The 10,453-nt window shown below is 56.4% G+C and overlaps 1 protein-coding gene across 2 annotated transcripts; it reads right to left on the bottom strand.

Moving 5' to 3' along the window:
• Window positions 1-69: 69 nt before the first annotated feature.
• On the bottom strand, window positions 70-10,167 carry LOC110483902 (sodium/nucleoside cotransporter 1). Of its 2 annotated transcripts, XM_085588630.1 has the most exons (19): window positions 10,057-10,167; window positions 9,101-9,218; window positions 8,387-8,516; window positions 8,144-8,241; window positions 7,704-7,795; window positions 7,124-7,313; window positions 6,662-6,803; window positions 5,805-5,918; window positions 5,363-5,440; window positions 4,941-5,021; window positions 4,518-4,598; window positions 4,253-4,378; window positions 2,936-3,066; window positions 2,561-2,729; window positions 2,172-2,369; window positions 1,603-1,684; window positions 1,025-1,123; window positions 499-610; window positions 70-396 (listed from the first exon to the last, which is right to left on the bottom strand). In XM_085588630.1, exons 3-19 carry the CDS (start codon window positions 8,453-8,455, stop codon window positions 273-275), a joined length of 1,986 nt encoding a protein of 661 aa, XP_085444756.1. In that variant the 5' UTR covers window positions 8,456-8,516; window positions 9,101-9,218; window positions 10,057-10,167; the 3' UTR covers window positions 70-272. The 2 variants fall into 2 exon arrangements, with proteins under 2 accessions (XP_085444756.1, XP_021409810.3); XM_021554135.3 differs by lacking the exon at window positions 10,057-10,167 and having other exon boundaries at window positions 9,101-9,235.
• Window positions 10,168-10,453: the final 286 nt, after the last annotated feature.

Here is a 10,453-nt window from a genome sequence, read left to right on the forward strand (position 1 = left end):
GCATGGGGTGCAGCCCCAGCAAAGGACCTTGTACTGTGCGGAACAGCCATAGTCAGGGACCAGAAGGGGTCAGAGGGCAAGCACACAAGAGTTGCCATAATTTATTTGGGAGCTGCTCCCTTGTGTCCACAGGGCCAGCACGTAAGGGTGAAGGTTGCAAGGTGCACATAGCTGTCTGTCAGCACTGGAGCAGAGACCAGATGCTCAGGTTTCTGTTGGAGTTTTTCCTACTTCTGGGGATAGGCCTTGTAGGCCCTGGTGTGCCCCCAGGTCTAGACTTTCCCTGCACAGGACGTGTGGTTGTAGTACACGCAGCACTCCTTGAGCCACAGCACACTCTCTGCCTGCTCAGCCCAGGATCCCGTGAAGGACAGAGTCCCATTCTGGAGCACCGAGCTGGAAGAAGAGACACAGGGTCAGGACAAGCTGTTGCGCCAGCCCCTGTCCTTGGGCAGGACCAGATGGCTCTGAGGCCCTCCAGATGGCTCCCACACCCACCTGGCAAAGAGCTGCTTACAGCAGGTATACATAGTGTAGCTGGTCGAGCTGAAGTTGGTGGTGTTGAAGAACATTGCGCAGTCACCCACCTCTGTTGGCACATAGAGGAGACCTGGGGAACAAGGTCTTCTGTTGGGACTTAAGAGGGACCATGGATCCAAATTCCATACCCCAAGCAAACTTTGAGTCCTGTACCCACGCCTGCTCACAAGTCCCACACCCTGACTATACTTGATTGCAAATCCTGTACCTGGGACTGTGCAGGTCCCACCTCACACCCCAAGACTTCAGGGGGCTCCTTGCCATACTGCAGAAGTTGTCCATTAAATGTTCCAGCCCAGAGGAAGATGAGGGGCTCCAGGAGAGCTGTTGGGCTTGGGCTGCCCTTGGCAGAGCCGTGAGGGGAGAGCAGGGGAGACAGGCCAGCCACCTCCATCCCTGAATGCTGCATTTATGGGGGTCTTCAGCCCTGTGGCTGTCCCTCCCTGGATCTCTCTGGCCCTGCTGCCAGTGGGCAGAGACCTACCTGCCAGGCAGGCATTGAGCATGGAGACACACATGCCAGTGAGCAGGGAGCGCAGCACCACAGTGGCAAAGTCACTCTTGCGCTCGGGCACCATGGAAGCTGTGGGGGCAAAACAGACAGTGGGGTGAGTCAGATCCTTGCTCCAGCTCTGTGGGGGTGACAGATAGGAACATCATGAATGCCTCCTCAGTCCTGAGCTGGCTCTGCCACATAGTGCCCTGCTGTCTGGAGGATGTGGTGATCCCAGCCAGCACCCAGTGTGCTGTCTGCCAGTCCTGGCAGAGCACTGTGCCCACCCTGCACCCATGGGTGATCCACCAGAGCCCAGAGCACTCCCAGCACAGGAGTCTCTCTGCTCTTTCCCCTGTGGCTGGGTGACACCCAGGCTTGATGCGCTCTTGCCCATGGGTGCAGTGCAAAATCATTCCGGTCACCTCATGTAAATGGTTTTTATCTGGTAGAGACAACATGGAGGCTTGAGGACAGCAAATTCCTCCTGCTTCAGCTGAGCTCTTGCTCCCTGACCCAGGACCCCACTCCCTGAGTGCCCAGGCACTCAGGACATCAGTAACACTCACACATGCCTCCCAGAGTGATGCCAATGGTGCCGAGGTTGGCGAATCCACAGAGGGCAAAGGTGGTGATGCTCTCAGCTCTCTCCTGGAGGGCACAGCAGCAGGGGATAGTCACGTCTGCCCAGGAGCAGCCCCAGAGCACCCGGAGCTGAGCACCACATGGGAGCTCCCAGACAGACATGACAGAAGTCCCCCACCCCAACCCCTTCTCTGTCAGCTACTTTTGGGAGCAAGGATGAAGGCTCTCCCTGGAAGAGGCTGGGCTGGGGGGACAAGGGACCCTGTAGCACCATGTTCTATCCAGCAAGGAGCAGGATAAATGGAAAAGGGCTTCACTGACTCCTTCCTCCCACACCCAGCTGTGAGCAAACACCCAAGTCTAACTGGACATAGGTTCTCTCCCACTCCCAGCACCACAATTCTGGTTCAATGATCTTAGAGGACTTTTCCAAACTAAATGGTTCTATGATCCTCTGCCTGCCCACCACCCGCCTGCCGAGCCGAGTCCTGTGCCCCATTCCAGCTGGCTCTACCCCTGCCCTGTGCCTGGCAGGGTGGCAGGTGCCCCTCACAGATATCCACTGCTTGCGGTTCCCGTCCCACTCCTCCAGGCCCATCAGGCGGTTCTTCTTGTATACGGCCAGCTGCTGGTACGCCACAAACTCATTCAGGAAGATCTTGATCCCCAGGAGCTCAGCCACCAACGGTGAGTCTGCCCAGTCTGCCCCCATGAGAAAGGCCACAGGCATGAGGACATAGGAGCAGATCACCTGGGAAAAGCATCCCAGAAGGGAACGAGTCAGAGCTGACCTGCGCAGCCGCCAGACTGGACATCCACTGCTGGCATTTGCCAAGAGCCCAGCAAGGGTCTCAGCAGCCCACTGAGGCAGTGGGCAAAGGTGGGGATGGGTGGGGGACGCAGGATCTGTCAGCTCAAACCGTGGGCCTGCTCTTGGGATACCTGGAAGGTAAGACCCTCAATGTCTACCATCTCCCCGAACCAGCGGAGGGCAGCGTTTATGAACTCCAGCACAGCCAAGAAGGCAATGAGGTTGGCCGCGATGTTGGCCACGAGCCCCACGGAGGTGGCAGCCCCATTGCTAGCAGCTTCCAGGATGTTCTGCTCTTCCCTGCATGGAAAAAAACCCCAATGTACTCATCTGGCCGGGCATCCCCCATGCCAGGGTAGCGCTCACTCCATGGATGTGTGCACACAACAGGCTCTCCCAGCCCTGGGCCACCCGCAAGCGTCCACTTGTGCCCCGAAGTGCCACCACAGCTTCCCTGCAGTAGGGACATGTGCAGCCCACTCCACTGCCCCTCTCCTCAGACTCACCCACAGGAGAGGCGGACGCTTGCTTTGCCCTTGAACTTGGACTCCTCCACTTCAGGGTAGACAAGTTTGGCCATGGCGAGGGCACAGGGCGCAGCCATCACAGAAGCTGCGATCAGTGACGCTGCATCAATCTGCAACGTGCAGAGCAGAGGCATAGGCACCTCTGTGCAAGGCTGCGCCCCACGACCTGCCACCCCAGGCATCCCAGCACGTGGCTGGCATCAGCCGGTGACGCTCAGAGCAATTCAGGGCTCTCCACTTGCTGAAGGTGGGAAAATTGGCTGTTTTCCCATCTAAGCAGCCATGCACACAGGGCAGCTCGCCTGCATGGAGGCGATTGCTGGAGCTGCAGAGATTGTAGCCTTGACGATGTTAATCTCTCCCGCTGTTTGACTTAATCATAATGGTTCTTGTCTCTTCCTTTTCCCTTTTTATTGGTATCAGAGCAATAGGTTGAATAACACTGTTACCTTCTACCTGCTGATGAAGGGCCAAACTCCCAGCCTCACCCCTCCCCTGGCAACATCTCATTTCTCTGACCTTCCACCTTTGGTTCCCCATTTAAGGAGATTAATTAATGTTTAAATGGCAGGAGCTCAGGCATCAGGTTAAGGGAAAGGTTTGTTCAGAGCACTGATGAACTGGAGAGGACATCCCTGGGGGCTTGGTGCCAGAAGTGCCCAGGCAATGCTGGAAGAGCAGGGATTCTTCCCTTCAGAGAAGAGGAAGGCGGTGGGTATTGCTGTTTCTGTTTAAAAGGGGGTTGAAGGGGGGACATTGCTCAGTGATAGCCAGTGAAAAAGTGAGAATCACAAGCACAGTTTCAGTTGAATACAAGGAAAAATTTTCTTGTGTCTGAGGCACCTGTGCGGGAAACCAGAGGTTGGGGGAGAAATCCATCCATAGGATGTTCACCACCAACCTGGACAAGGTCCTGGGCATCCCCTCAATTGCCATAACCTCAGTTAGCAGGAGGGTGGATCAGAGACCCCCCCACCAGAGGGTCTTTCCAGGCTACATTATCCCACGATTCTGTGGGATTTACTCTGGTCGCTGTGCAGGGACACACAGTAAGGGTCCCATAGCACTGCTTTCTACCTGGCAGGGCTCTAGGGTTCTGGCCAGGCCAGCAAAGGTGGGGCTGGATGAGGTGTCTTTGGGACAAGGGGAGTCTGGACACTCTGCTCTCATCCTGCTTATGGAAGGGGACCATGAGGCACCTGCTGGGGGTCTTCCCTCATCCCCAGGTCCAGGGCAGTTCTTACACGTCAGTACCCTGTAGCAGGGAGCATGTGGATCAGCTGCTCATGCACTCACCCCAAAGGATATGTAGGCACCCATCACGCTGCCTGCAATGGTGGAAAAGCCACCAGTCATCACAGCATGGATTTCTGACATGGTCATGTCTGTGAGGTATGGGCGGATGAGCAGCGGGGCTTCGGTCTGTGGAAGAGAAAACCCTGCTGTCCTTGGGATGGGGCCATACAGGGCCACAGGTCTCACAGGGAGGGAGAAGACCCTTTCTCCAGGGCAGGCTCAGCTACAAGCACTGAGGAGCTGGATCTGCTGCCCTGGACCTTACCTGTCCCACAAAAATGTTGCCTGCCACACTGAGAGTCTCAGTGGCAGTGGTGCCCAATGAGATTTGAAGCAGCCAGGAAATCTGGGGAAAGACAAGGCCACTGTGTTGACAGAGGCTCCAGGGACCCTGCCACCATACCCATAAAGCCAGGCAGTGTTTGGCCCCTGCATGGAGGTGATCCTGGGAAGCACCCCCAGACCAAGTGGAAACATCAGCTCTAGGGTTCAGGTTTTTCGGCCTTCTGAGAAGGACATGTTAGAAAGACAGGAGTTGTGTCTATCCTTTAAAAGGATAGACAAATCGCCCCAAATTAGTACCATGACAATTTTCCTGGGACATCTTTCAGCTGACAGCAGTAGACAGAGAACCCAACAGGTTCTTCTTCTTTCCACTGCCATCCCAGATCAAGGAGTGAGGCCCTACCTTGAGAATAACCCACTGCATGACACCGAGGTAGTAGAGGATGGACATCACACAGCTGAGGAAAACAATGATGGGCAGGGCCTGCAGGCAAGGCACAGGGTTAAAGGAGAGCTGAGCCACACATCCCAGCACCCGTGGGCACCAGGCTGGGTGTGATGCACTGCACAGCCAGCCCACACTGGCACTGCCACTGGCACTGGGGTGCCACAGCACTTGGCAGGCTGGCAGGAGGGACAGGGACCAGTGCAAATCCTCCATGGCACGGAGGAAGTCCACAGCTGGGTACACAGCTGAGGGAAATCCATCTCTGAGATGGCTGAGCTCTACCACAGCAGATCTGGCTGCATTTAGCTTTGCTCTCCAGGACCCAGCAAAGAAGCAGACCAGAAGAAAACCTCCCCATGCCCCATTCCTTGACTGACCTGGAAGGCAAAGACTTCTTCAATGAGTGTGTTCCCAAAGACGAAGCTGGAGCCTGCTTTGGTGTAGCTCAGAAAGTACTGCAAGGGAAGGAGTTACACAGTAGGAGAGAGATCTCCATCAGGTCCTTCCCTGATATCTCGTTCTGCCTAGTGAGGTGCTGTGCCTCCAGTCCCACAGCTCGCTTCACTGCACACCAGAGAATGACCCTCTGAGACCTAAGGTGGGGATACTGGTGGGCTGTCCCAAAGCCACAGGGCTCTGCTACAGCCTGGAAGGGAGAGCACACCGAGGGCTCTGAGCTGCTGAAGAAAACCAGGGAAGAGTTGGCTTCCCTCCAGTCCCAAACATGCAATCCCTGCCATGTCCCCTCCCCGTGCCACACTCTGCTTTTCCTGTAAATCTCAGGGTACAAGCACAGGATGGGATGAGTAGATGCAGTACCTGGACCTGGTCTCCCAGCCACTGGAAAGCTTGGCTGCCAGGAGTCGTTCGGAGGACAAAGAGTCCAAGTAAGAACTCCAAACCAAGACCCCAGAAAACGGCTCTCCAGGACACCTGGGGACAAAAGCAGAACAGGAGCTGAAATGTTTTCAAGGCCTACAGGCTTCCTCCTCTGGTTTCCAGCTGCTGCAACAGCAGCACATGACAAACACCACACAGTGCCCCGGGGTGAAGATCATGGGGAGACCAATAAAGTGTCACAGAAACCGACAAACATGGGTTGGTGACAGAGCCAGAAATGAGTTGGTGAGACTCTGGAACTGGCTGGAACATAACTTGCCAGGCTGACCTGGGATACAAGCACAAAGACCTGATGATGATTGGTAGCACAGACCTGCTAGACTGAAACTGTTTGTTCGATAACCCTTTGGAGGAGCAGGATGGAGGGACTGCCCAAAGCATTGCAGCAGTTTGGGCTGGAAGCCACCAGGACTCCAATCACTTCTGACCAAAGCTCCCAAGGCACCTGAAGCCCAGGTGTGGGTCTGGTGCTGGGTTTCTGGGTCTGACCCACTGTGAGGGACATGGCAGAAAACAATGACAGAGGCAATGCAGGGGAGCCCTGGATTGGGAAGCAGGAAGGAGGGCAATGGGAAAAAGAGCAGTGAGGTGGCTTTGGGGTCTATCCACCCAACCAGTCCAGCTCCCCTGGCTGCACCCAGCTCTGCCCAGCTCTGCTGGCCTTCTGCTTCCTCCAGAGAAGGGGATGCCAGGAGGAATGAAGCGCCTGTTCTCCAGTGCTGGGTGGCCACCTCCTGCGGGGGCACTAATGGTCAAGTCACACCTGGAACACGTACCGCACCATGGTGCTTGGAGCAGGCAAACAGGAACAGCACCAAAAAGCAGAAGCCACCTAATGAGATGAGCTGCTCTGGGTTTCTGCCGGTGTCCAAAACCAGCCACACAATCAGGCCTGCCAGGAGGGCCACCCACAGGAGCCTGCAGAAGAAACCCCAGACTGTCAGCAAGATGATGTCCCCATAGGAGAGAAACTGATGAAGGGCAGGAGCCGATTGTGATGGAATTGCCACTGTAAGGTCCATGTATCTGAAGAAACCTGGGGCTCGGGCACAGGCGAGGGGTGTGAACAGCCATCACACTACTGAGGCAGAGCAGCAAGACATTTCTGCAATGGCTTTTAAGTGGTCCCCAGGCTGGGCCAGGCTCCCCATCTGTGAGGTGCCAGCATGGCACATGCAGAGCCATGGGAGGGAACCCAGGTGCTGGGAAGGATCTGGCCCTTCCTTCTCTTGACTCACCATTTCAGCCACAGCCATGACTTTTGGAAGCACCTCCCAACGGGGCGAAGGAGCAGCAGAACCTTTGCCCCACAGTGCTTCTGGAAGACCTCCCAGCAGATGTAGAAGACAACCACAGCAGTTATGACCACCAAGGCAAGGGCTCGCTGGAAGTTGAGGTAACAGGCCGCAATGAAGTAGCACAGGTAGGCTGGAGAGGCACATTGGGAGTCAGAAACATCAGGGCTGTAGGATCACAGGTTCATAACTCACTGGGGCCAACCATGAGGTTCATTTCCTCCCAATGTCCTTCTCTGGTCACCCTTGAAGATCCCATCTTTGTGTGAGGAGATCTTAAGAGCACCACCCCAGCAGGGAGCAGAAGGGGCACATTAAACACTTTGGGCAGGCAGAGAAAGGGCAGGGGGACAGTGAGGTGAAGACAGAACTGGGCAGCAATGGTGCGGTGAGGAGGGGGCAGTGAGGCTGCTGGGAGTGGAAACAACCTCCACACACTTGACAGCGTTCAACCAGTGGAGTCTGGAGGCACAGCCAGCCAAAGGGGTGGGGGTGTGGAGTCTCAGTGACAGCAAGTCCTCACCTACTCCAAGGAGCCCCAGGAAAACTCTTCTCAACACCTTGGCATGAGCCTTGCAGAAATGCTTTGCCTTGGATGCCGGCTGCAGGGCTTTCCTGGGGAGAGTCACATGCCAGAGACATGAGAGATGCAGAAGATGGGCATGGAAGATCAGCCCAAGCCAAGCCAAACCACCCCAACTGCAGCCAAACCCCCAGAGCCAGGCCATGAGCATGGCTCCTGCTGGGCACTTCCAGCAGCAGGAGGTGGTACAGGTGGGACACGGTGAGAAACCCCAGCACGCTGGTAAGAAACCATCACCTGCTGTGGGGACAGAGACCTGCCAGTGGCACCCTACAAGGCCACACAGAGCCATCACTGTCCCCACCTCAATACCACCCTACTCTGCTCCCAAATCAGGTGTGTCTCTGGCAGAGCTCACACATCTGTGAAGATTATCCCACCTGCAGCAGGAGGAGAATCTCCCTTTCCCTTTTCTTCTCTTCTTTTGGCTCTCACTGCGTGGACCACCATATTCCTCAAAGTGTCTGCTGTTCTCCCCCTGGAAAACATCATTAGCTGGAGCACCCTGTACTCCAGTGGGAAGGGAAGGGAAGGGAAGGGAAGGGAAGGGAAGGGAAGGGAAGGGAAGGGAAGGGAAGGGAAGGGAAGGGAAGGGAAGGGAAGGGAAGGGAAGGGAAACTTACCTTGAAGATGAAAACTGGGTTATCTGTGCCCTTGTCAAAGCTATCGAGGGTTATCTGGTTTCCTTCCATCTCCAGAAGCTCCTTCGCTTCAGTGTATATGGGCAACTGCACTGGGAGGGTCCGATGCTGGCTGGGAAGAGCAAAACGGGATCACCTCTGGGAAGCTCAAATGTCCCACTCTGCATTTTAGTTTTGGGTCTCTGAGAGGAGAATGCCCCTTGCAGTCAGTATTCAGAGCAGGTCCTGCCCCAGCACATTGAGGGACCATCCTATGGGGTCCTCAGGCCATGGTGCTGCTGTGCTGAATTCCTTGTTCTCCTGTAACTCTAGAGATGTCTTTGCCGTGCTTCCAAGGAATTATAGGAGAGGACTGTATGCAGCAGGGAGTGCTGGTATTCCTCCTGCAAGTTGGTGACAGTGTCCACCAGCCTTTGTGAGCCCCTTTGCAAGAGGGATTTTTCAAAAAGTATCCTTCATCCTCAAAAGGTCTTGGTACAACCAAGTAAGATGAGGAAGAAGATCCTTTCATGCTGATAATTAGCTGATAATTAGTGAAGAAACAAGGGGTAGGAATGACTCATAGTTTGCATAGGGACTGGTCCTAAAAGAGAATCATACTGGGAGAACTGGTCCAGCAAACCCAGAAGAACCAGTGTTATGCCAGGGCAGGAACCCTTGGAGCATCCCATTTGGGCAGTCTCCTGGTTCCCCTACCTGGAGAAGGATGAGGGCAGAGAGTTGCAGGCAAGGCTGTGATCAACTGCAGAAGCACTTCTATGTGAGGACAGAGGCAGGAAGATATTGTCTTTGCTTTGAGGAGAATTGTAGAGGTCTGTGCAGAGAAGGAGATTACAGGGTCGTCACCAGTTTTCCGCAGTGTCCACTGAAGGGAAAGAACTCCAAATGCAATAGGTGAAGGTAGGGAGTTTTGGAGAACATCCCCCTCATCGTGGGACCTCATGGCAGCTGAAGGTGGTGTGGCCAGGGCTCCACAGGCCAGCAGAGCCACTATGGGGAAGCACTGGGGTATCCTGGCCCCATATGTCCCTGGGTTCATGGCTCCTCAGCAGCAGGGCAGGACCCAGGGCCATGGTGGGAACCCAGGAGCTGACACCCCCCTCCAGGGCCTCCCAACATCGCTGGTGCTCCTGGTGCTCAGGGATTTCTCTCCAGGACCCTGCAGGAATCAGGATGACCCCCTCCTCCCCAAGTCCACCACCACTTCAAGAACACTCCCCAGAACCCATCTGGTCTCAGTGGCCCCTCCAGGACCTCACGGAGTTCCAGGACCACCTCACGTTCCTGGCTGTGCCCCCATCTCAGGCTGAGTGCCTCCCAGGGCTGATGCCACCTCCTTGTCCCCCACCCTGCCAGCCCCAAAATCTCGGTTTCAGTGCAGCGCCATTGGCTGCCGTGCCCCCCGGAGCGGGACCATATGGCCGGGCAGATGCCGAGGCAGGGAGCGGAGGAGCCCCCAGCGGCCCCGAGCGCTCCTGTCCCCTGTGTCCCCCGCAGCAGCGTGGCCGCGGGACCCTCTGCCCCGTGTCCCTGCGCCCACGCTCTCACAGCCCCGCGGCCTCATCCCCCGCGTCCTCACAGCCCCGCGGCCTCGTGCCCTCCCTGTCCTCACGGCTCCCCCGCCCTGGCACCCGCCGTCCCCCGGCACTCACCGCCAGCCCTGCCGGCCCCGCAGCTCCCGGTCCCGTGTCCCGGTTACCCATTAACAGCTCGGTCCAAAGAGCTGGGCTGGGCGCTGCGGCGCCGGGGCCGGCCTGGCTCCTCCCGGGGCTCACACCCGGCTGCCGGGAAGGGCGTGCAGGGGAGCCCGGCGGCGCGCCGTGCCATCATCCAAAGAAAGGTCAGCCGCAGGACTTTCCCCCTTGGCAAAACGAGCCTTGAGGTGAGATACTGAAAGTAGAAATCAAACTTTTACCCCGATCCCGGGAAATGCTTCCCAAAGAAAAACAGAGTGGGGCACACGTGGCCTCCAAAGCGTCAGTGACATGAAGTCATGTCCCCTGGTCCCCGAGAAGGACGGGGTGGAAGCCAACAAACACGTCCCCTTGC

This window comes from Lonchura striata, chromosome 10, assembly GCF_050655825.1.
Source record: "Lonchura striata isolate lonStrDom1 chromosome 10, ASM5065582v1, whole genome shotgun sequence".
Taxonomy (NCBI): Eukaryota; Metazoa; Chordata; class Aves; order Passeriformes; family Estrildidae; genus Lonchura; species Lonchura striata.